The sequence below is a fragment of the Pristiophorus japonicus genome, chromosome 1 (genome assembly GCF_044704955.1).
Source record: "Pristiophorus japonicus isolate sPriJap1 chromosome 1, sPriJap1.hap1, whole genome shotgun sequence".
NCBI lineage: Eukaryota > Metazoa > Chordata > Chondrichthyes > Pristiophoridae > Pristiophorus > Pristiophorus japonicus.
This window is the reverse complement of record NC_091977.1, coordinates 82457992-82485001: the sequence shown is the minus strand read 5'-3', so window position 1 is coordinate 82485001 and position 27010 is coordinate 82457992. Positions and strand designations below refer to the sequence as shown.

Here is a 27010-nt window from a genome sequence, read left to right as displayed (position 1 = left end):
CTCCAGGTGGGTCTAACCAAAGCCCTATATATTTGCAGCAATATTTCCTTACTCTAGTATTCCAACCCTTTTGTAATAAAGTCTAACATACCATTTGCCTTCCGAGTGGCTTATTGTACCTGCCTGTTAATTCTGAGATTGGTGTACAAGGCCGCCCAAATCCCTCTGCATACCAATGGTTACTAGCCTGTTAAATTGTTTTTCTATTCTTCCTGCAAAAGAGGATAATTTCATATTTTCCACACATTATATTCCATCTGCCACCTTCTTGCCCACTCTCTTAACCTGTCTCTCTTTCTTTGCATCCTCCTTGTAGCTTACTTTCCCACCTAGCTTTGGATACATTGCACTCTGTCCCTCATTTAAGTCATTGATGTAGATTGTAAAAGCTAAGGCCTAAGTGCAATCCTTGCAGCACCCCACTAGTTACAACCTGAAAATGACCATTATTCCAACTGTTATGTCCATTAACCAATCAAGTGAAGGTCATATTACCCCATTCCATGAGGGTAATCTTGTGTGGCACCTTGAATGCCTTTTGAAAATCTAAATGTACCATACCCACTGGTTCCCTTTATCAACCATGTCAGTTTACACCTTCAAACCTCTAATTGTCAAGCACTATTTCCCTTTCATAAGTGTTGACTCCACCTAACCATAATGATTTGTGTCCTGTTACCATGCCCCTAATGGATTCTAGCATTTTCCTTGCTACTGTCCAGTTCTGTTTTCTCCCTCAAATAGTGGGGTTACATTTGCTACCTTCCAATCTGCAGGGAAATTTATTTAAATGTAGTTTAGTACTGTGCTGAATTAAATAGCTAATGTCTCCAATATATTTTGTCATCTGAAGAATGTCTTTGTTCCTTTGCCTTGTTAGCATAACCTTCCCCCATCCAAACTTGTTGGTTCTAATTTGCTTTGGCATTTTTATGGTCCTGCCAATGTTTGAGCATCTGTTAAGTTTTTATAATGCTTCATGTGCAGCTACAGGTTTTGTTGGTTTGCATATGCAATTAACTAATGTGACTGTAAATACCTCAATCTTGGGTGCTTAATAGAATTAATATCCAGCAAAAACTCTTTTCAAAACTAAAGGCCATGAGTGTCATTACAATGTTTTGATGTATGCCTCATTTATATTTTTTAAAAGTGACTATAAATTGGGAAGTGTTGATCTGAGTCATCAAAAGGATGTGCAAGTACTGTGCAGTAGGTGGTTTATTGACCATTTCATTGGATTTATTGCCACTGGTTTCTAAGCTGCTGTGCTGGGGGCTCCTGACGACTTTTAAAAGTTGGTGTAATCTTTTAATGGGCTGTTAACCTCACCAGGAAGGGAATTTCTGCATGTGTATCCTAAGCATACATGTGATGTATACCTTACCCTAAACTTTGACATGCAGTAAGTGAGACTGGGAGAACACATGGTTAACTACTATTATAATTTTTGTTACAGACACAAGAACATGTCACTTAAATGAAATAGGCTGTGGCCCTGGGGTTTTCCAGTGTATTCCTGCTTCTTGGAAATGTGATGGAGGAAAGGACTGTGATGATGGCAGTGATGAAGAGAACTGTGGTAGGTTAATTCCAAGTTTGAATCAACTTTGTTTTTCTAATGCCCAGAGACAAGATCATAATTGGAGGGGCAGAACCTTGATTTGATCTGGTGTGTTATGCTCCAAATTAATTCTAGAACTGTTTTGCAGAAGACACTTTGGTTTTAATTTGTGGCAATAGTGATTGTGTCTGTCATAAAATTGTTTGCATGGATCTAAAATGAATGTTCCAGTGTACTGAGCCATTTAGTTTGTGCCTAAACATTTTGATCTGGCTCTTAAAGCTTGTTAATCCTAGTTTTACCAACCCTTTTCACCAGTCTTGCATTTCTCAGGAGTGGGTGGGGAAGTATGATTTTCTTCAATTTATTTCTATTTGTTTCAAAGTGTCACTTAACATAAGGTAAAATAATTGAGTTTGTATTGACATCAATTGCTCATAATCTGAACTATTGGGACCACCTCCATACCTTTTTAATGCACAATTAAGTAATTTCCTTAATCTTGTGTTGTCTCCTGCTATAAGCAAGCAAAATTATATCCAAGTTTGCAGGGTTCCCAATGGGGTTTAACTGTTGTACTGGAGTGATATTGCTGCTAATTTATTGTTAAAATGCTATTTAGTATCTTTGCCTTTTTTATGCAACAAAGCATTGGGCTGATAGTTCCAATAACTTTTTATTTCCTCCACAATTAACCAAACCAGTATGGTGCATGACTGCTTCATTCAAAACACATGCTCCCATACACTCATTGTTCTTTTGAACTAGCTATTGATCTAAATATTGCATAGTTTTGTTTTGGATTTCTTAATCTTTGTTTGGAAACAAGTTCAGACCAGCCTGCTTGTAGCACTTTTCAAGCTTGGTTTCCATTTGTGGCTGCTTTTTTTTTTGTTCCCATGAAGATTTTTTTAAATGTAACATCATTCTTTTAATTTGTCTAATTGTTTTCTAAAATTCCAATATCCACTATTTCCATTATTTACTCCAAGCTCACAACATCCATGAACCTGGTTACAAAATCTTGGACTTTTTTTTTTTAAATCTAATTTCTCATCTTATGGACATTCTAATCATTCCATGATCTTGCTGACTAGTATTGCAGAGCAGCCAATTGAAGTCATGAGCTGTGACTTTTGGAAAATCAGTTGATCTGAAGTAATCAACCCCAGACTGAATACACAGCTAATAGCATGGTTTCTATGGGTCACCTGCTTCCAGATCCATGGGGTATTCTGGAACACCATCTCCCTTTCCATACAGCTGCTCTGGGGGTTTGTCCTCCCTTGTACCTCACCAGAGCAGCAGGGACTGTGGACCTGATGGTTCAAAATACTTGGGGTAAAGTTTCCACTCTAGTGCTGGCTTTTTCAACAAACTGCAAAAATCACAGCATTTTAAGCATAAATCATGTTTCTGCAATCTCATGCTAGATTGTTTTATATTTATAAAAAAACATTGTGCTAGAAGCTGACCATGCCCCATCACTATTGGAATTTCTGCTAATGGCACTTATTTGCAGACTTTCACAGCTCAATTAAGATGGACACACTCTTTTGAATATAATTAAACTCTATCTGTCTTAAACACTTGGTTCATGGCAGATATTTCATTTGGTGATATGCAAATGAGTGAGTAGAAACTCCAGATCACCAATTCTGCTCAAAACAGCAACTCTCCCTTAATTCTTAAATTTAAAAACAAAATGGGAGTATTGTGAACTGAAGTGCTTTTGCTCACTTTTTATGTGCATGACTTCCATACTAAATCAATACTTCCAGGTCTTCCTCTTCTTGAAATATTACAATTTCTCTACAAACCAGTGTGCTGCTTTTGACTTGGCTTTGATAACTCAGATAGATGTGAGTAAATGCAAAAAAAAGAGGCTACTTGAGTTACCCTTGATGATGGGGAGACCTACCACTTCAGTAGAACTTTCACAAACAACACTTGGTTTCAATCATTGGCATGCAGTGGATCAGGTTGCTATATATACTTGAGCAACACTCCATAAACTACTGTGCCAAAAGGGAATACTTGGTTTCAGCATTCAAAGTTGAGTTCTAATAGTTTAGCCTATTCTAAGTGTTTTTTTTTTTTTTCCAGGCACTTTTATTTGCAGTCTACTAGAGTTTACTTGCTCCAGTGGCAGATGCATTTCCAAAACATTTATCTGCAATGGTGAGGATGATTGTGGTGATGGAAGTGATGAAAAAGGCTGTACTCCATCTATCTGTCGCCCACATGAGTTTCAGTGCAATAGTTCTGAATGTATCCCCTTGAGTTGGGTGTGTGATAACAAAATTGACTGTGCTGACCAGTCTGATGAATCTCCTGCACATTGTGGGTACACCCTTCCTCCAGTGACCTGCTTTGGTAGTGAGTTCCTGTGTGATTCAGGTGAATGCATCAATCATCGCTGGTACTGTGATGGAGATGGTGACTGCAAAGATGGAAGTGATGAAGTTAACTGTCGTAAGTAGTTTTTTCTTTGTGCGCTGGACTTTTTTTAGGATTGCAAAAGTGTGGCTAACTTTTTCTAGTAGAGGAATTTGAATTGTCAAAATAGTCCTCATTTCCTGGACAAGTCTTAATTGACCATCCTATTTGCTAAACAAGGGCTGCCTCATTCCCTCAAAGGATGCAAGAAATTCAGATATTGGTGATTATTGTCTCCAATCCACATTGTTTAGGCTTTATGTTCCCAATTTAATTCCTGAAACTTGTTTGCATTCATGCACACAATATAACTTGGATCCGATTCTGATCTGACTCATTCACACTAAAATCAGTGAGACCCCTTTCAGAAGTTTTCAACAGATGTACAGATTTGTACATTAGACTGTAAAATGGTCTAATTTTAAAATGTGCTCCTGTGTGGATGCTGCTGTTCACATTTTAACAATTCTAGTTTTCTAATGCACATTACCTGCTGTGGGGAATGATTTTCATGCTGAATGAGATTGTGTTCTGTGAATCAAAGTTAGCCAATTTTGTCCAACAGTCACATTCCACCCCCCTCAAAAAAAAACCATGCAATGAAAACAAACCATCTTCTCCCTATAAAATATATGGATAGTGTGGCCGCTTGACTCACTGCAGCTATCTGAAATTTTTCTTTTACATAAAAACATAGACCATTTGGCCCCTCAAGCCTGCTCTGCCATACAATAAGATTATGGCTGATCATCTACCTCAACTCTACTTTCCTGCACTATCCCATATCTCGATTCCCTTAATATTCAAATCTATCAATTTCTTTCTTGATTTATACTCAAGACTGAGCCTCCAGCCTTCTAGGATAGTGAATTCCAAAGATTCACCACCCTGAGTGAAGAACTGTGTCCCATTAATTTCTCCAGTACTTTTTAAAGAAATGCTAATTTCTTGCAGTGCCTCATTTTCATTAGGCCCTTGGATCTCCAATATTTGTCTGTCTTCACAGGAAAAACTCAAGTATTTAATTTCTCTTCCATTTCCTTATTCCTCATTATTTCTCCTGTAAGGGACCCACATTTACACTTGCTAATCTTGCCTTTTTAATGCCTATGATGTATCTTGCTAGTTTGCTCAAGTTCTAGTTTTCCTTTTGTTTCTTGGTCCTCCTTTTGATGAATTCTAAAATCTTCCCAATCCTCAGGCTTGCTGTTCTCTTTGGCAACATTATAAGCCTCTTCCTTTGATCTAATACTATCTAACTTCTCGTTGGACCACTTTTCCTGTGGGGGGGCTTTTGTGCCTTAAAGGAATGTTTGTTGTGTATTACTTTAAATGCTGGCCATTGCTCATCTACTGTCATACCTCAATGTAGTCTCCCAATCTACCTTGGCCAACTCCCCCCTCATACCTACGTAGTTTGCTTTATATAGATTTCTGACCCTAGTTTCAGATTTAACTAAATCATGTTCAAACTTGTATTATGGTCCCACTTCCCTAAGGGCCCCTTTACTACAAGCTTATTAATTAATCCTTTCTCATTGTACAATACTAGATCTAAAATTGGCTGCTCCCTAGTTGGTTCCTCAACATACCATCTTGTGCATATAATTCCATGAATTTGTCTTGTACATTATTACTACAAACTTGGCTTGCCCAGTCTCTAGATTAGTCTCCATGATTTATCCTTGTTACATGTGCCTCATTTCCTGATTTATACTGTGCCCTACATGACGACCATGTACTTGAGGCTTTAGCATATTGAAACTAATGTGCTCTGAACTTCATATTTTCATCTTGATGGAATTCAAAGGCTTCAGTTGCAAGAATATTTGAGGTTTTATGGTAGAACTGGACATGTAGAATTGCATTTTATTTCCATGTGGAACTGATGCTAAATTGCATATGAATTATGCAGACACGTGTCTAATTTGGTTTTGTGGCATGCTATTTCTAATGGATTTAATTTTAATTAACCAGCTCCTCCAACATGTAGACCAGATCACTTCCGATGTGTAGATGGTAACTGCATCCCTGAAAGCAAGAAATGTAATGGATTTGCAGACTGCTCTGATGCTAGTGATGAAGTCAACTGCAAAAATGGTAGGTGCATAATTGCACTAATAATTACATATTTAAGAACATGATTTTCAAATTTAAACTGAATTTTGTTTTTAGAGTGCAAAAACCCAACTGACTTCAAATGCCACAGTGGAGAATGCATAGCTATAACTCTAGTGTGTAATCACAAATGGGACTGTAGAGATCGGAGTGATGAACCCTTCAAATGTGGTAAGTGGACTTTAGCCCTTGTATTTCAAGTTTGAGTGTAATCCTAATCTAGAAATCTCCATGTTCTTTGCTTTCTAAATATTTTCAAGTTGGTATGCTATAGTTGCATTTTTATTAACTATTCAAATTAATCTGACATTTGCTGCCCCTCTTTTTTTTTCCTCTTTCCCCCCCCTCTCCTGGTAATTCTTCCAATTCAACTAGAATCATAAAAATTTACAGCAGAGGCCATTCAGCCCATGTTCTGCATGGAAAATCAGATTCTGTCCTGTCTGAATATTAGTATTGTACAAGTAGGATAAGTGATTTAACCACCTTCAAATTTCTTCTGCATTACATAAAGATTAATTCTACCAATTTTATAAAAAAATGACACATTGCTCAAACTCTTCAATTCCAGTCTAATTGGAGAGTTCCTATTCTAAGTATAGCTAGAATAATGACTGGGTCTATTGCACAAAGAATATGACTTGTTGGCCATGTCAGCAGTACCAAACACATGGCATCCCTGAGGAAGGGGTATACATGGGAATGATGTCATTTGTTGGCAACATCTTGATTGGAGATCTTGCTAAATTAAGAGGTTGGCAGACATTCCTATATCTGGGGCTACACAGCTGCCTTTCTGGAAGTGTTCATATCACCACTTTCTGCCTTTGGATCCCTTGGCAATCTCTTCTCAAACAGCCAGGAAAGTCAACCTCCAACTCCAACAAAACAGTCCACCTAATTTTAGGAAATATTCTTTCTTCCTCCCAACTGTCTCTCTTCCTTTATGGTTGCTTGAGCAATGCTGGAATGTTACAGCAGCTTATGGCAGTTGTATTCAGTTTGGGGCATGCTGTCTTGCATGTGTTTATATTTGCACCTTTTTGTTTTTTTTTGTGGGGGGGGGGGGGGGGGCAGCATTGGTGGCAGTGACACTATTTATGTGCATTCTTATGCAATTGAACATCTCCTGAAATGAGAAGTTGGATATTCAGTGTCCTAGTTAGTCAGTTACAGGTCTTAACCTTTTTATTTGTATTCTAATGGACCAGTGCCCCACTTCTGGATCTAGTTTCAGCACATGGCCTAAAGGTTTGATTCATTATGGTCCTCATTTAGTTCTGTTAAAATTGTGCATACTTGGGTTTAACCTGTAAAGAAATCCAAAGGAAAAGTTGGATATTGCACCCAAATATGTGGAAGATCATGGCTTTCAATAAGATTATAGAATGTAAACTCCTATTTTGAAGAGGTGGATGTGGCCCATTGACCCATATGGCTGCTTATGACTTCATTATAGCATCTAATTTGCTTGTGTTACATCAAGCCATTCTGAGAATTATACAAGTCCTTTCCTCTAATAGATTTGTGTTCCTGGTTTAACTTTCTCTCCCTTTTCTCAACTTGGTTTGAAGTATGTTTGGGTTCAGATTTTGGAAATTATCAATTTAGTATACTAATCATTGTATTCCTGTGAATATAGAGTCTACTCTACAGTAGTAGTGACTAGTGCAAGATTGTCCAAAGAACTGAAATTTCAATTCCCCCCCCCCCCCATATTGGGTCAGTTGATTCACATCTCCTTTCCATAAAGGGCAGAGGTCCTAGTGACAAATTAACTGATTTCTAATTTCTTGTGACCCAAAACATTCTTTCAATTGAGTTTGATTTGGTTAATTTTCTCATTGTTTTTGAATTAAAGTTGACATTAACTACCTTCATGTACATATTGCTTAACTTTCATAAAATTAAATTGAACCACCTAGGGTGAAAATGTTTGTGGAGCAATATTTACTTTTTTTCCCCCTCTACAGGATTAAATGAATGTTTGGTGAACAATGGAGATTGCTCTCACATTTGCAGGGACCTTCTTATTGATTATGAATGTGATTGTCCTGCTGGTTTTGAGCTAATTGATGAGAAAACCTGTGATGGTAAGTTGTCTGTCCCATTAATTTAATTTTTAAAAAATATATATTTTTTCTGTCTTGTGACTCAACCTTTTTTGTTGCAGATGTTGATGAATGTCAAAGTCCTGGGATCTGCAGCCAAATTTGCATCAATTTAAAAGGAAGCTACAAATGTGACTGTCACAAAGGGTATCACATGGATCCAGCTAATGGAATTTGCAAGGCTGTTGGCAAGTGCAATTTTTCTTTTGTTGCAAATATTGTTAAATAACTATTTGAAATGTCAAATCAACATACTACCATTGTCTGAAATACTACCATTAAGATTAAGTTAGCTTTACAATAAAAGCAATTTTGGAAAATATTACCCAAATTTAAATAATTGAAGGTGACATTTGCAGGGTAATGGGACTAATTCGATAGCACTTTCAAATCACAGGCACAATAGACTAGTGTCCCTTTTCTCCTATCAATTCTAGGATTTTTCACATGTATTTAAGTATGTCCAATTTGTGCTTGTAGGTTGACTGGAGGCAAAATAATGCCACCTGAAGTCTGCTTTTAATCTAATTTACATTTATTAAAAATTGAAAGCTTGTCTTGTATAAATAACTAAATCCCTCCCAAGTTCTGTTTTGGATTCCATGTTTTCCTTGGTCCCTGCATCTCATGGGTGGTATTATGTAATGGTGGAAGTTCAATATGGAACTACATTGTCAAGGAATCTAGGTTATAACTTTCTTTTCCTTTCATAGGCAAAGAACCTTATTTGATCTTCACAAATCGCCATGATATTCGGAAAATAGGACTGAATCACAAAGAGTACACCCAGGTAGCTGTAAAGCTGAGAAATGCTGTAGCACTAGATGCTGACATTGCAGAGCAGAACATCTTCTGGGCTGACTTGGGGCAGCAGGCAATTTTCAGGTAAACAAAGTACAGTACTAAACCAATAATTCAATGTTTGGGTTGATGACACAACACTGACATACCTTTCATGCTGCTGCTTTTGTAAGTGGGTGAAGTTGTTGTGTATCACATTTGGTTGGTCATTATTTAACATTTTGCCAGTCAACATTTATATCTTGCTGTCAAAATTCTTGATTAGATGAATATTTTCTATTAATGAGATATAGCCTATGGTCCTGAGATTGAAAGTAAGTGTAATTTTAACTTTGCACATAATTAATTGCACAAATTCTGGTTTCATATTTCCTTACCAAAAACTAGCTCGGCTTCTGGCTCATCAATAAAATTATGAAGTGACAGTGGAAATCCATTAGATTTTTTTTGGGAGGAGGTGGAATTAATATTTAAGATGTCTTCCTTGTAAGCAATCTGGAGAGAACAACATTGTATTTGTAACTATTCCAGCATCTAATGGAGCAATGTCTTAATGGCAGTAAGTTGTATGAGACTGGATCTTTGGTTTGCATGCAGTGGCACATTTTCAAGCTTGGTCATAAATAACTGCTTGCCTTGTGTAGGTCAGAATCCTAACTTTGCAGGATTGAGTGCTGCATTCTCACTTTTATGGTTGTCAACATTTTGACCACTTGCAACTTTTAGTACAGTGAGATGAAATTGGATGCAGAGACTACCAACCATTTACTTTTGTTTTTCTCTTTAAAATAGCATGTCCATGAATAGATATAAAGCCACAGCTGGCCCATTTATGCTTGCTAAGGATTTGGGCATTCCTGTGGGAATTGCAGTGGATTGGATTTACAAGCACCTCTACTGGACTGATCGTGGTACTAAAACTATATCTGTGGCTACATTGGATGGATCTAAAAGGAAAACTCTCTTTGACACCAACCTAAAGGAACCAGCTTCTGTAGCAGTTGATCCACTATCTGGGTACTAAATTTTATTTTGTAATCACCAGTGTTTCAGCATATGCAACACATGGGGCAGTACAATGCAATTCAAAACTTCATCTATCCCAATTGGGGTAATTTCTGGTCCAGTACCTTGACAAGATTATGACTTGTCTTTGCATTCAACCTGCTTAACAATAACTGTCTTCTCCATGAGGAGATAGGAAAAAAAACAATGTTGTGCCTTGTCAAGTTGACTCCTATTGCAGGTCAAATAGATAAACTGTAGAAAAGTATAGATGACCTATAGCCCTCGCTCTCGGAACTTGGATAAGGGCCAAAGTAAGCTACCGATTTGAGCATTTCACTTTGGATTGGAATTGGCCAATTTGTGGATGCAACTAGAGTAGGGAAGAGATGTTTTAAGATTGTGGGATAAGGGCCTTGCAATTGTGAAGATCACATTCTATGTGGCTTGTAGAATTTGTTTGGCAAATGTAACCTGTTCAAGGCTATGCCTAGATTAAATTAGATCTTGCATGGCCACCATTATAAAGCAACCACCATCCCAATGTTCTAAATTTAAAACTTAATTGAATGTAGCTGCATTCATAAGATGCAATCTTAAACTTTGGAATATCCCTTAACTGACTTTTTTCACTTTTGGTTAACAAATGCTGAAGTAAGTTGATTTCTGGTTTCAATATTTGATGCAATCTTTTTAAATTAACGGCTTAGGTTTATTTACTGGTCTGATTGGGGTGAGCCAGCAAAGATAGAAAAAGCAGGAATGAATGGTGCTGATCGCCAACTCTTGGTTAATGCAGAGATTCAGTGGCCAAATGCCATTGCACTTGGTAAGTAAATTCATTTTTGTTTAAATGTATCTTGTACCTTTTTTTTTCTTGGATTGACTTGTTCTAATACTTCACATTTCTCCACAGACCTTGTGAAACACTACCTCTACTGGGTTGACTCAAAATTGCACACTCTGTCAAGTATAGGCCTGAATGGACAGGATAGAAGAACTGTGCTTTTGTCACTAGATTCCCTTTCTCACCCATATGGTATTGCTGTATTTGAGGTAAGGCAGCATATGAAATGTTGCATTGAAGACGAGCTGCATGAAATGTAGTGCAATAGTCACTAATGTCCTGAATAACTGTTTCTATCAGAAAAATAATTCAAATTGTAGACTTGTATTGAATGCACATCAAGGGTCATTTCAGTGGTATAATTCTACTAAAACCACAACAATTCCCAATTTGATCACAAGTTGCTTGATTTAGTTAGTTCCACAAACCTGATGAATGGAGAGCCAAATTTAGGCTTTAAAATATTGGTGCCAATATCCACCTTGAGTAAATATAACCAAATTGGGTTTAAAGATAATACATTGCATTGATGTGCATGCAACCCTAGTTTGTTTTAAATCAATACTGAATGTATTTTATTACATTCAAGATTATAAAAGGTAATTTAACACTTGATTATCTCTAAAGCTAAGAAATCTGAGGTAACAGGATTTATATTTTGGTCTCTGGCTGTTACATTAAAAAAAAATCAATACAAATTCCCTTCTCCATCCCACTCAAAGGGGTCACTGCAGAGAATTGGTCTCCAGATTTAATGGTGGTTTATGCTTGAGCAAATTACCTTGGCCCAGACTCTAGGGCACTTTACCCTGCCTGAGGAATGGGGCAGGGCCTCCTTTTTGTAAAATGCAGTATTCACCCTTCCTCCTATTTTAATTGCTCACTGCTGTTAGATGGCTTGGGTGACTGCTGGAAGTAAGCAAAAGCCTCGAGTTTGGGTCCCATGCCAGTGGGACCTGGAGTGGATTTTAAGTTTAATTTGAGCTGGAAAACACTTGGCTTTTTAGCTGGTCAGAAGATGTTTGGTGGGCAAAGACACATGCTAAAACTCTCTTTTGGGGAGGGGGGGTAGGCAGCTGACTGGCATGCAGATGAGGCCCAGGCCTCCAACCTAGACCTGTAAGTGCTGTGTCCACTCTTACACCACCCACTGAGGGTTAAAATTTGCCACTAGTTTGTGACCTTCAGGTCATTTATTCAGATGCAGAAGAAAAGGGACCAACCTTTCCTCCATGTTTGGGTGTGATTCTGTTGAAAGTAATGTGTTTTTGTATCCGAGATTAACTCTGGTATTTTATTTGGTTTAATCTTCCAAATGTAATAGAGCCCATGCTCAATTTGTGGAGAATTACAAATGCATATTCAAATAAGAATGTTATGGCAAAGGTTCTGCAGAGGTTATAGAAGTATTGTGGCTGCATTGTCTTGCAATAACTAATCAAAAAATCTGTTCCAGGATCATGTTTTCTGGTCTGATAAGACTGAAGCAATCTATGGAGCCAACAAGTTCACAGGAGCAGATCTAGAGACTCTTGCTTCTAATCTCCAGGGTGCTCAGGATCTCATAATTTATCATGAGCTATTGCAGCTACCTAGTAAGTTGTCTGAGCTAGTCACTTGCTTGTTTGCACAAAAGCAGCCTTTTTTAAGCTTTGCCTTTGCCATTCACCTTGCCATTATATTGCCTCCAACAGTTTTATGCACTGCCACAGAGCAAGCCTCCAATTGGCTTCAGTGACCTTGTAGGCATGGAGTTGCCTACATGTACTGATAACCAGCTCTACACTCTCTCCACCCTTCACCCCAACATTAATATGGATGAAGAGAAAAATGTTACTTTGGGCAGCTGCAGCCAAATGACTTCAATCATAAATACATGTGCTTTGGGATTTTAACTTTTTTAAAGTTTTTTTTTAAATACACTAGTAATGCTAGCTACTCAAATCCACAATGTTGTGGAATAAATTGTGGCTCTTGCCATTTAAAACATTTTTTTTGGATGTTGCAATAAATAGAAATGCTGTTGAGTTCAAATAACTAACTATGAAACGGCTACCTTACTAGTATGAGAATTGTCTAGATCTCACTGGGTGGAAAATGCTTTCTGCATAATCTAAGTAGCTTCCACCATGACTGCCAGAAATTTGTCATAAGCCTGTATTGCAACTTTGGTTTCAATCTCAAGTGACCAATGAAAAGCTAGATCACAATTTGATCTGTATCTTGCATGAGATTTTCAGTAAAGCAGACTAAACTGTAAATCTAACTATGAATTGAGGTACAAATAAAACAGTGGCTGCAAGACATTTTTGATAGCAAAATGTTTTTTTTTTTAAATCAAGGCTTTATTTTTGTTACTATTGGCTTGGCTAACCAGAATACTTTATTCCTGTTACTAACTATTGGAAATGTGTTTAAACAGGCACAAACTGGTGCAGTAATAGAAGCTGTGAATACATGTGTCTCCCTGCTCCTCAGAAGGATGCTTTCTCTCCAAAGTACACATGTGTGTGTCCATCTGGAATGAAACTGGAACATGGACAACAGTGCCAAACAGGTACACTTAACCAGGGCACTAGGTATACTTCAGTTATACAAGTGTACATGTCCATGACTTCAGATCTTTGGATGTAATCGCAGCACCTTTGTCACTGGGGACAATATTGACAGTTTTTGAATATGTACTGTTTTAATGGATTTGAGTAGCAAAACAAATGGTTGTATAGTGGGTCTTTTTAATATGGAGCTGTTAGTATAGAAAACATACATTTATTTTTTAAATCAGTTTAAAATTAAGCTCCCTGGATCATTTTATACCTAACTGAACCTTTTCTTTCAGACATTACAGCCTGTGGTATTCATGAAATCCGCTGTGGCCCTGGATCTCTTCATTGTATTCCTGTCTCCTGGAAATGTGATGGAGAAAAGGACTGTGCTAATGGTGGTGATGAGGAGAACTGTGGTAGGTTGATTTTGAGTACATTTTTTTTAAATGCAACTCTAGTGTACATAATCTAAGCTTCTCTAGATTGATTCTGCATTTTTTTCTCAGTTGATATTAGCTTTATCCACTTGGTTTATTGTCTCAGAACACTTTGAATTTCATCTGTACTTGAGTGCCATACCAATTTACTATATTGAAACTAAATCTGTGGCTGAAGCCTTGGGTACAAAGGATTGATCTGCATTTCTAATTTATACTGACAACTGTACATTTACCTTACCAAAGGTACCATTTGTCTCATGAAAACTCAAAATTGGGTCATTTGGAAATGGTTAGTCTTAGAACATGCATAAAATATCTCCATCTAACTCTGCCAATGTATGAACATGGGCTTCTGTTATGGACTTTTCTAACCTCGTGCACTTCCCTCTTAGTGCTAATACCATTGCTTATTTCAGCCCTACACTCAAACTCTCTACCTTGCCACTTTTTAAAATAAACTTTTTTTTAAATGTCTTGAATCAAGCTGCTTATTTACTTGTCCCTTGGCATTCATATCTTCTCTCCCATTTGTAAAGAAAAGCACCTTGCTTCATGCAAGTTTATACAAGTGCTTTTTGCATTCAAACCTTATTTGATACTGAAATGTTAATATTGCTAACATTTTATTGCAGTATTAAAGTGCTGAATGCTAATCTTAAATTTCTCCAAGGGTACGGAAATGAGGAGATTTCTTTATGCAAGATGTTAACATTGTGTAGTAATATATGTAATGAAGCAATATTAGGCCATTTTGGACATGTATTGACTTCTATTTTGATTATTGAAATCTTGCTGAAGCAGAACTTTAGAAATTGTTTTGTTTTTCAGGCACTTTTACTTGCAGTATTCTGGAATTTACTTGCTCCAGTGGCAGATGTATTTCCAAGTCCTTTGTTTGTAATGGTGAAGATGATTGTGGTGATGGAAGTGATGAAAAAGGGTGTATTCTCTCTCGTTGTGGCTCACATGAGTTCCAGTGCCATAATTTGGAGTGTATTCCTTCAAGTTGGGTGTGTGACAACAATATTGACTGTACTGATAAGTCTGATGAATCTGTAGAACACTGTGGGCATACTCCTGCACCATCTGCAACCTGTTCCTCCAATGAGATTCAGTGTCATTCAGGTGAATGCATCCAGCGCCAGTGGTACTGTGATGGAGATAGTGATTGTAAAGATGGAAGTGATGAAATCAACTGTCGTAAGTAAAACCCATTTTTAGCTTTCCACAAATCTTAAACCCCTATTGTGCCAACTGCAATCACTTGATGTAAAGTTGATTAGCAATATCATTTAGTGGGAAATGTTTTCAACAAAATCTGAACTATCCATGCACACTGGCTTCCAAAGCTTCACTGAAAAGACTGGTTTTGTTGAAGAAAATATTGTCCCAATCAAAATAATTAGCATTTATTCCTTCCTGATATACGACTTTCTAAGCTTGAGTTGTGAATCACTTAAATATTCTGTTTGCATATTAATCACTAAGGTTGTTTTTTTTTTTAAAAGCTCCTCTAACTTGTCGACCAGATCATTTCCGATGTGCTGATGGTTCCTGTATCCCCAAAGCTGGAAAATGTAATGGATATAGGGATTGCCGTGATGGAAGTGATGAAATTGCCTGTAAAAATGGTAAGAATATGTAACCCTTAAATTTTAGGTATTTAAGACTTCACTGGCCATTTCTGGAAGTAGACTTTACATGCCCTTCAAACCATTGTTTCTTTACATTCATCTAGCAATTGGGTGGTTGTGATCCAGAGCAAATAGTCATTACTATTGTGCACCAGCTTACTAGAATATCATGTGCTGTTGCATGATCTTTGGGTGAAAATGTGCATTACTAAAATTGGTAATGGCAATATACTGTTTGTGCATCACGATGCTTTTCTGACCAAGCTGGGCTATGATAGAAGTTGGATGGTTTGGTCACTGTGGGAGGTGGAAGCCAGTGGGGTGGTTGCTAGTTCTGTTTGGGAAGTATTTAAACTAGCTGGGGGGAGAAGGGAGGGAACCAGAGTAGAATCAGAGCAGCAAAGCTAGAATTGGAAAGCAGAAAATTAGAATGTGAATTTGGAAAGGCAGAGGAAACAAAGGCTGGAAAATAGACAAGGGAGTTCGGCAGTGCTTCAATGCAAGGCATCTAGGAAATAAGGCAGATGGGCTGAGAGCACTGAAGCACTTGGAGTATGATATTGTAGTTATTACTGAGATGGTTGAAAGAAGCTCAACATTCCTGGTTACAAGGCTTTCAGACAGTAAGGAGGGGGTTGCAGTATTGATTTTAAAGAAACAATTACAGCTGTGAGGAGGAATGATACATTAGCAGGGTCATCAAATGTGGCCATATGGGTTGAATTGAACAAAAAAGGGTGATTACACGAGTGTACTATAGACCCCCAAACAGTCTGGGCGATAAAACAAATATACACACAAAACTCTCTCCTCATTGACCCTCCCTTGACTTGGTGGGGAAGTAGCAGACAGACATACAGTAGACCCCTCAAAGCACTGGAGGTACCACCAGCACTGCCTCCAAGATCCTGCAAATCCACTGGGAGGATAGACGAACCAACTCATTCAGGCCAGCATTGAAGCACTGACCACACTTGACCAGCTCTCTTGGGTGGGCCACATTGTCTGCATGCCTGACAAGACTCCCAAAGCAAATGCATTCCTACATGGCAAGTAAGCCCCAAGTGGACAGAAGAAACGTCTCAAAGACCCCCTCAAAGCCTCATTGAGGTGCAACATCCTTACTGGCACCTAGGGCAGTCTTGGGCCAGGTATTCCTAAGTGGAGGAAGAGCTTCTGGGAGGGCACTGAGCATCTAGTGTCTCATAGAGCATGCAGAAACCAAAACCAGAGTGGCAGCAAACCAGACTTCCACCCACCCTTTCCTTCAACTGTCCCACCTGTGACCTCCTGTACAGCCACCCAAACTCTCTTTAAATGGAAGCAAGTCTTCCTCAATTTTGAGGGACTGCCTATGAGCAGAGGCAGCTGGCTAAATTGTCAAATCACATGCCCCCTCCAATGAGGATGGAAGATCAGGAGGGGGTTTGAAATTGCTGATTCCAGAAGAAAGGGTTATCTTTCCATTCCCAGGAGGATCTGGACTGGCTTTAGCAGAGGAATGAGGCTTGGTAGTGCTTGATATGATTGAGCAAGTTATGACTAGACTAATTGTGCACCTTGTACATGTTTGTGCCCTATTGGTCCTATCCCTTAAGGTAGGGGTATTGTGGGACTTAATCAAGATGTAAGAGATTTCTGGGGATTGGAGCATTGGAAATGGGAGGTACAATTTACTTGTATGACATTTCTAAGCACTAAGCTACAATTGCCTGATCAGGTGGTCAAGGATACAAGGCACTAAGGAGGATACAAACAACCTTCCGGATATAAAAGGGGTCAGGGGGTCTAGTAAGGAAGAGGAACTGAGGGAAGTCTTTATTAGTCGGGAAATTGTGTTGGGGAAATTGATGGGATTGAAGGCCGATAAATCCCCAGGGCCTGATGGACTGCATCCTAGAGTACTTAAGGAGGTGGCCTTGGAAATAGCGGATGCATTGACAGTCATTTTCCAACATTCCATTGACTCTGGATCAGTTCCTATGGAGTGGAGGGTAGCCATGGAGTGGAGGGTAGCCAATGTAACCCCACTTTTTAAAAAAGGAGGGAGAGAAAACAGGGAATTATAGACCGGTCAGCCTGACCTCAGTAGTGGGTAAAGTGATGGAATCAATTATTAAGGATGTCATAGCAGTGCATCTGGAAAATGGTGACATGATAGGTCCAAGTCAGCATGGATTTGTGAAAGGGAAATCATGCTTGACAAATCTTCTGGAATTTTTTGAGGATGTTTCCAGTAAAGTGGACAAGGGAGAACCAGTTGATGTGGTATATTTGGACTTTCAGAAGGCTTTCGACAAGGTCCCACACAAGAGATTAATGTGCAAAGTTAAAGCACATGGGATTGGGGGTAGTGTGCTGACGTGGATTGAGAACTGGTTGTCAGACAGGAAGCAAAGAGTAGGAGTAAACGGGTACTTTTCAGAATGGCAGGCAGTGACTAGTGGAGTGCCGCAAGGTTCTGTGCTGGGGCCCCAGCTGTTTACATTGTACATTAATGATTTAGACGAGGAGATTAAATGCAGTATCTCCAAATTTGCGGATGATACTAAGTTGGGTGGCAGTGTGAGCTGCGAGGAGGATGCTATTAGGCTGCAGAGTGACTTGGATAGGTTAGGTGAGTGGGCAAATGCATGGCAGATGAAGTATAATGTGGATAAATGTGAGGTTATCCACTTTGGTGGTAAAAACAGAGAGACAGACTATTATCTGAATGGTGACAGATTAGGAAAAGGGAAGGTGCAACGAGACCTGGGTGTCATGGTACATCAGTCATTGAAGGTTGGCATGCAGGTACAGCAGGCGGTTAAGAAAGCAAATGGCATGTTGGCCTTCATAGCAAGGGGATTTGAATACAGGGGCAGGGAGGTGTTGCTACAGTTGTACAGGGCCTTGGTGAGGCCACACCTGGAGTATTGTGTACAGTTTTGGTCTCCTAACTTGAGGGACATTCTTGCTATTGAGGGAGTGCAGCGAAGGTTCACCAGACTGATTCCCGGGATGGCGGGACTGACCTATCAAGAAAGATTGGATCAATTGGGATTGTATTCACTGGAGTTCAGAAGAATGAGAGGGGACCTCATAGAAACGTTTAAAATTCTGACGGGTTTAGACAGGTTAGATGCAGAAAGAATGTTCCCAATGTTGGGGAAGTCCAGAACCAGGGGTCACAGTCTGAGGATAAGGGGTAAGCCATTTAGGACCGAGATGAGGAGAAACTTCTTCACCCAGAGTGGTGAACCTGTGGAATTCTCTACCACAGAAAGTAGTTGAAGCCAATTCACTAAATATATTCAAAAGGGAGTTAGATGAAGTCCTTACTACTCGGGGGATCAAGGGTTATGGCGAGAAAGCAGGAAGGGGGTACTGAAGTTTCATGTTCAGCCATGAACTCATTGAATGGCGGTGCAGGCTAGAAGGGCTGAATGGCCTGCTCCTGCACCTATTTTCTATGTTTCTATGTTTCTATAAGGCTATGCAGCCATGGTATAATGCTTTAAATTCTTGGAAAGGCATTAACAATGCACTATAAAGCAGCCTTTGAAGGGTTCAAAATTATTCCACCAATCCAGCTGTCAAATGTGTACTGTAATAGGCAGCCAATTTTTTAATAACACACCATTGCATTTATATTGTGCCCTTCACAATCTGGATGTCTCCAAGCACTTTCAGCCAAACAAGTACTGATTCAGTTATGTCAAAGGCTGCCAATTTTCTCACAGCAATGTGATGACCAGTTAATCTGTGACAGATTAGGGATAAATATTGGCCAACACACTGGAGATAATGTTCCTATTCTCATTTGAATTAGTGATCTCTGACCACCTGAAGGCAGTTGGGGGGCCTCTTCCAAAAGGCAGCACTTTCAACAGTGCAGCACTTGCTCAGTATTGCATTGGCATGTCAGCCTAGATTTTTGTGATCCAGTCTCTGGAGTGGGACTTGAACCCACAAGCTTCTGACTGAGGCAAGTGTGCTACCAACTGGGCCACAGCTAACACTTCAAATGGCTTGCCTCAAGTCAGTTTGTAGTCAGCAGGAATCCAATGATTTGTACCTAGACTGATCTGAGGTGGGGCCTCCAAGGATAATGGCAGCAAACAAACTCCACATTCTAGTGCCTTCACTGTACTGGATCATGTAGGTCCTATGGCAAAACATAGCTAGCAACAGTAAAAACAAGATAACTTTCATTCCTCTGCAGGTACATTATGTGCAATGCCAACTCACTTCAGATGTCAAAGTGGAGAATGCATAGACATAACCAAAGTATGTAACCATTGGCTGGACTGCATAGATCGAAGTGATGAGCCCTCTGAATGTAGTAAGTGGAGAATTGGGGCTATAGATGCTAGTGTTTTGGCTTATAATTCACTACTATGATGCAAATAACTCACGCTAAAGGGACAATCTCTTATCTAGCAACAATAACCTGTAAATTGGGACATGGTCACTAGATGGGTAAGTTTTTTTTTTTAGGCAAAGATTTGAAGGCAGGACATGCATTTGTCAGTTGTCAAAGATGACTGGCTTTTTAAACCCATGCCAACTTATCAATGTTTTGTGGGGATGAAGTTTTATTCATTTTCTTCACTTCACCCAACCACCCCAATTTTTCATATTGAAGGGAATAAGAGTCTAACCTGTCCACATAATTTAACCCTTAGTCCCAGTATCATGTGACTGCACTGCATGCTCTCAAAGGGCCAATTATCCTTCCTGAGGTACAGTCCCCAGAACTGTGCAGCTGTAACATAACTTCCATTCATTTGTATTCCAGTCCTTTTTTTAAAAAATTTTTGTTGTATATGTCCATTACCTTTTTGATTTCTGTACTTGGACACGTAAATCTCTGCTCCTCCAGTGCCTAGCTTGCCATTTAAAAAAAAAAAAAAAATGCTGTGATCTATTTTTCTTTGATCCAAAACAGATGACCTCACCACTCCCTCCTAGTTGCCTCTAATCCATGTGCCCATTTTTTTTTAAACCTTCTAGAAGTCCATATAACTAATTCATAGACACCCCTTTCTACCACATTGGTTGCCTCAATTTTTTTAAAACTAGGCCATTGGACATGACTTGCTCTTTACAAATCCATGCTGGCTCTCTGATCCACTTGTATTTGTCCAAATTCTCATGGCAATCTGTTCCTTACTAACAGATTGCAATAGCTTTGCCACAATTGGCATTGAACTAATAGGCCTATAATTTCCTAGTTTAGGTGTTTTTTCCTTGTCAATGCCACCACTATACAATTTTCTAATTCCTGAATCACATTTTGGAAGATCATGACTTAACACCATCTTTTAATATCCTTGGGTGGAAACCATTTGGATCTTGGTGATTTCTCCAATAGCTTTCCCATCACTTTAAATTTGGAGGAACTAGCCTGTGTGTCTGTGTCTGTCACTCCTGTGGCAATATCTAGCAAGCCTGCCTTTTCCTAGTTTTAAAAACATTGCTAGGAAATGGTTCTGCCCTCAGCTGTCAACATCCCCAGGTTGAATTAATCACCATTGGGTATTTCTACTAATTTTGCTTTACAGGTATTCGGAGGCTCAAATTAGACTCCTTTTTGGTTTAAGGATAAGAAGATTTTGGCTCACACACATTACCCGAAGGGTTTTAGGGTCATAGGCCATTATGGGAGTTGGTGTTTTAAGCAGTGGTAGTCACACTACACAATCAGGATAGACATACGTCTGTGACACATGGCTAGTATTGGGCTGGCGGCATGAACAACTCTTCTCTGCACTGTCCCTGAAAAGCCCTCTAGGTATGTTTCTTTGAGGGGGGGGGGGGTGTAGGTAGGGTAGAAGAGGGACAGGACTGTCTAACCTAATGAGGGCTCTTACCAAACCAGGGTGCCCAATGATAGTGAGTTCTTTGTCTCAACGCTCAATGAAAAAAATCCTCCCCTTCCCAGGAGATCACACCTCCAACAGTTTAAAAAAAATCTCCAGGTGCCTGTTTTTCAAGGCCTGTTATGCCCTTGTAACTCAGTACAATTCCTTTTATCTGTGATTGGAATCCTCCAGTGTCATCAACTTGGACAAACTGCTGAGCTAGAAACCCATGTAAGACTTTATTGTAATCCTTGCACACTAATGGTTAGTGTTTATAAAAAAAAAATTACTAAGGAACTGACTACTGCACCCAAGTTAAGTAGAAAATAATTTGATGTATTTCAGTAACTTGCAATCTGGTTACTTGCAGGTTGTTTAAAATGCATTTTCAGCTGTATTAGTTAAACTTTACTAAGTTACCACTCTTAAATATATCAAGGAACATTTTAAAATACTGCCTGATTGCACTGGTTCATGGCAGATTTTAAAAACTGGAATTTTGCAACCAAAGTGTAAAGTTCACTCTTGCTCCACTGTCTTTTGTATCTGAAGCAGCTGGTTTGATTCATATTGGGGTCTGAGTTTGGATTCAGAGGCTGAACTGCTGAATACTTAATGTTTCCTATGTAAATTAAATGACCATTTGTTGCTTGGTCTGTCTGAATTTTAGATTCATTACAAATCTAGCAATTGTCATGGTACATTGCTTTTAAATGGCTTCACCTTAAGGTTTTTTACAAAAGTGTATTTACAATATTCCAGTTATTGGCTAGGCATCTCCAGGATCTCTGCAGCTTCCTGTTGAAATCAGTTCAGCTAATTTAAGCTAGTTCCTTTTTTTGAGTAATTATCCTGAGACTACTAAAATGACTTTTTTTTTTATAATTCTCAGACTTGAATGAATGCCTGGTGAACAATGGTGGCTGCTTGCATATCTGCCAGGATCTTGTTATTGGTTACAAGTGTGGATGCCTTGCTGGTTTTGAGTTGGTTGATAAAATCTGTAGAGGTAAATTTGGTAACTTTTTTTATATTTATTTAAAAAGTGTATATAATAGTTTAACAAAACTGAAGGCATGTTGGCTAATCTGCAGATATTGATGAATGTCAAAATCCTGGCACCTGCAGTCAAATTTGTATCAACATAATAGGAAGCTATGAATGTGAATGTCACAAAGGATATCACATGGATCCAGTGACTGGAGTTTGCAAGGCAATAGGTAAGTAGAAACTTTATTCAAAAACTAGTACAATGCTTTTGGACTTGTATGTAACACATTGTTAAACTTTGAGTCCTGTTTGGTTCTAATCTCCTTCCATTTAGAAGGAAAGTAAAATAAAATCCAATCTTTACTATTTAAGGATCATGGTAAGCCAGGACTTGCCCATGTGATGCCATTGTCTGTATTGCAATTTCATTGTTCAACAATCCAACTGTCTTGCATAAGATATTCATGAATCACTGCTAGATCTGCAATTACTAATGTGATGTCCTTCAAGTCTCATTTGTCTGCTTTGTGCACAATTTGAGCAACTGAATGGCATATGTTGCAACTATCAAGACCATTGGTGCCAACACTCGGTGCATTTTTGGACACTGGCTCTTGCATTTATGTTAATGAAGATGGAAGAATGCTTACTAGAGAGCATTTAAACACTTTGTGCACAAAGCAACCATAGAAAATATTTGAAACCAATCACTGCATCTAGTTATCACTGAACTGTCCCTGGAAATCCCTGCATATATCCTCTGCTGCTTTGTCTACACTTGTTGCCCAAATGTTCCTATCCCACATGTTTGTTTTTAATTTGTGGAATGTCTTAAGAGGGAGGCAAATCTGTCTGGTTACTGCTTCTAATTGTTCAGTCACCAGAAAGTTTAGCTGTGATTTCCTTGAACAGTTACCACATGAAGAATTGTCATAAGGTAGTGAAGGGCTGCTGCTGCCTGTGGAATGATTCAGCAAGAGTCACTTGAGGAATGGAGAAGTAAAGCACTATTTGGTGGTTTAATTATTATTTGTGCTTCTCTATTTTTCTAATAGGAGAAGAGCCCTATTTGGTCTTCACTAATCGCCACGATATTAGGAAAATTGGATTACGCCAAATGGAATACACCCAAGTAGTTTTGCAGCTGAGAAATGCTGTCGCACTTGATGTGGATGTTGCAGCGCAGAGGATCTTCTGGATTGATTTGGGACAGCGAGCAATTTTTAGGTATGCAAATTCTTTACTCTGTACTGTAACAAATACATAATTGGCAAGCTTTAAGACTCCACTTGACTGCTTTGAGCTTAATCCAGGCACTGACTTGCGCAATGTCCAACTGAGATGCTTACAAACTATATTGTATCCAGAAGTAGACTTTTAATGATTCTGTATCCAAATCTATTGATGCATTCTTCAGATCTGGTTGAGCTACTCTATTTGGTGCAGGATGCATAGTTCAAGAAGTCATTTGTAGAGCATTAAGTTCTCAAATCTCCAAACTTCAATCACCTTACATCTGATTGTACAATTCTAGGGAAAAAGCTTCAGGACACCCACTATTAATGTCATTACTCAGTACAGAAATTTTCTATTCACAAACCTAAAGTCCACCACTGGATTGTAAACTGGCATTGTGGAGGATTTACATTTTTATTAAAAGGGAATTAATGGTTCACTATCAGCATCAGCGTGTACTTTTTTAAACTACCATGCAGAGGACCTATCCAGAAGCCAGCAATACAATATCCATTATAACAAAGCTTCTATTGTCAAACCTTGTTTAGTCTGCATTGACAAACTGGTCCAACAACACAGTTGTCACTTTAACAAAAAGTTTCAATATTTAAATCACAATTTTTAAATGCTGATTGCCTCTAACCTTCTGACTTGTATCAACATGTGGTCTGATTTGGGTGAGTACCCTCCAAATTGATCCTGGCATAAACACTTCAATATCAAATGGGTTTCATAATTGAAGCAACCCAGTACCTAGTTTGGTGCTGCATTTGGCCTCTTAATGCACTTTGGTGTGCAAAATTGCACATGCCATAAGATTCACTTCAATATTTGGCTGCATAGGGAAAACCAATGCTCTTTCATTCAATCCACCAATACAGGTTCACATACTGAACACTTAATCTTTTAATCATGTTCTACTGCATCCCTGAAGTGCTGACTTGTAGAACTTTTGGTCTAACCTGAGTTTAATAGGCTGGATATTTAATACCACTTAACATTCCAATGAGATGGGCCAAATGGTGTCTGTCTCTCTCTTTTTCTGTCTTCCAGCTATTTATTGGATGCTCCTGAAAATAAATTGGATGAAATTTAGTAACATTCTATTTAAATTGTAATCTGCAAACTTGTAGTAAGCACTGACTACTACTTCTTCTTCTTCAGTGTGTCCATGGATAAACGTGAGAACTCAGTTTGGAAATCCAACATTGTCAAAAATCTAGGAATCCCTGTGGGAATTGCTGTGGATTGGATCTACAAACACTTTTACTGGACTGATCGTGGCACTAGAACCATATCTGTCGCTAACTTTGATGGAACCAAAAGAAAAATCCTCTTCCATACTGACCTGAGTGAACCAGCTTCTGTAGCTCTTGATCCTTTAGCAGGGTACAGAGTTGTTTTTGTAATTGAGATGTTGCACTATATTTAAATATATTCAAAACTTGCTTGTTTTGGGGCATCAAGCAACCATACTGGCTTGCAGCTCACTTGTACTCACTTTCTTAATTCTTCTGTCTTCAATCTTAATATTTGCTGCTTCTGCTTGTATTGAATGAAATGTCTTTGAACTGTGTTCTGGTTCACCTAGAGCATGCACTTCCCTGTTAAGGATAGATATTAAAATCATGATTACCTACTGGCAGTAATCTAATGTTTCCGATCGGAGGGCTAAATAGAGCTGCAATCAGTTTATTTTTTTTGCGTGGCTAATCAAGTTGATAAATGGGATTAGAACCTACCAAATAAAGTGGAAACTTAAATGTTAAATAGTGTAACTGACAACCTTGTCGCATGTTAGTGCAGATTAGAGAAAGGCATCCACTTTTCACATGTTCATTTAATACTGACCTGTGCTAACTAAATTTTAGTTCACTTAAACTGAAGTGATAATTACAGTTGAGAATGCACTTTTTTTGCTGCTGGCTACACTGCACTGCCAAACTATGGAAATCAAAATCATAGATTTTGTTTACATGTAACTATCATTCCAAACATTATTTTTAAGGCACTACATTTTCAAGGTGTATCTTTTTGGTTATGACTGACGTCCTTGGTTTTTTAAAGGTTTCTTTACTGGTCAGACTTTGGTGAGCCAGCAAAGATTGAAAAAGCAGGAATGAATGGCTATAACCGTACACTGCTTGTGACCAGAGGGATTCAATGGCCATGTGCCATTGCGCTTGGTAAGCAGACTGCTAACCCTAAAACTAGAAGGCGCACCTTTCACTCCTGCTTTTTAAACCATGCATCTTTGTCCACAGATCTTGTGAAAAGCCGCCTCTATTGGGTTGACTTGAAGCTGCACACATTGTCAAGTATTGACTTAAATGGTCAAGACAGAAGAACTGTACTGCTGTCAAAGGAATTCCTTGCTCATGCTTTTGCAATCACCATATTTGAGGCAAGTTGACTTGGGTGTAGTGTCTAGAGCTGCTAAGTAAACACAATCCTTGTATTCAGCTTTTAGAAGATCTAGCAGATTTGAAAATTGACTGCATTATCATGCAACTTTCCCTGTCCTTGTACTTCACAATCTTTCCATGTGAAAGCAATATACATATATTTCCTCCAAACATAAAACTGCAGAAACATTCTGTGGGGCAGGCCAAACTTAAATAGATCATTCCATTCTAAAAGAATGATCCTGACCTTTGGCTGTTCTCTTCCTTCCCCCATTCTCTCATATCCATCTACCTTGGCCTTCAATGCCAGCTCCACAAAGCTCAATGCAAACTTCAGAGTACTTTTGCTGTACAATTTGCATAAAATGAGATGGCTAAAGCCAGTGTTTCCTAGTTTTCCCCATTCATAACTCTACATGGTTTCTATAGCAATCTTCCTCACCTGGAAAAGACTTGCATTTATATAGTACCTTTCACAGCTACCTGATGTTTCAAAGCACTTTATAGCCAATTAAGTACATTTTGAAGTGTTACTATTGGAATATAGGAAATGCAGCAGCCAAACAGCATGTGATAGTAACCAGGTAACTTGTTAGTAGTGACTTGAGGGATAAATATTAGGACACCCTGCTCTTCCAAATGGTGCCATAAGATGTTTTGCATCCACCTGAGAGCTGATGGAAGTTTGGTTTAAAGGCACCTCAAATATCTCCTTGGACAGTTCAGTATTGTAAAGGGCCAGCCTAGATCGTTCTCCAGTCTCTGGAGTGGGACTTGAACCCTCAACCTTCTAACTCCAAGGTGAGGATGCTACTGACTGCATCTCCACTTGACCGGAGATGACTGAGTACATCCAGTACACTTTTTTGTTTTTTAGCTTCTCTTGTATTCATTGTCAGTCAAATATTAATATATTTACTCTTCAATCAGATCTTGGGTTCATTGACTTCCCTTGCAGTTCTGATAAATGGACTCTAATGTTTATCTTTTCACATGCTGAGATGTTGTGTACTTGTAGCTTTTTTTTC

At 38.7% G+C, this 27010-nt stretch overlaps 1 protein-coding gene across 1 annotated transcript in view; it reads left to right on the top strand.

The window, feature by feature from the left end:
* LOC139273304 (low-density lipoprotein receptor-related protein 1-like) overlaps positions 1 to 27010 on the top strand; it is a gene marked incomplete at its 3' end in the record, with an annotated part of 65762 nt that overhangs the window by 23615 nt on the left and 15137 nt on the right. Inside the window, 20 exon segments of the mRNA XM_070890419.1 lie at positions 1460 to 1582; positions 3671 to 4039; positions 5981 to 6292; positions 8095 to 8214; positions 8295 to 8420; positions 8946 to 9117; positions 9826 to 10050; positions 10749 to 10867; positions 10955 to 11094; positions 12342 to 12480; positions 13308 to 13442; positions 13725 to 13847; positions 14700 to 15071; positions 15380 to 15502; positions 22244 to 22360; positions 22446 to 22571; positions 23397 to 23568; positions 24742 to 24966; positions 25645 to 25763; positions 25842 to 25981. Coding sequence (XP_070746520.1) covers positions 1460 to 1582; positions 3671 to 4039; positions 5981 to 6292; positions 8095 to 8214; positions 8295 to 8420; positions 8946 to 9117; positions 9826 to 10050; positions 10749 to 10867; positions 10955 to 11094; positions 12342 to 12480; positions 13308 to 13442; positions 13725 to 13847; positions 14700 to 15071; positions 15380 to 15502; positions 22244 to 22360; positions 22446 to 22571; positions 23397 to 23568; positions 24742 to 24966; positions 25645 to 25763; positions 25842 to 25981 — 3497 coding nt within the window.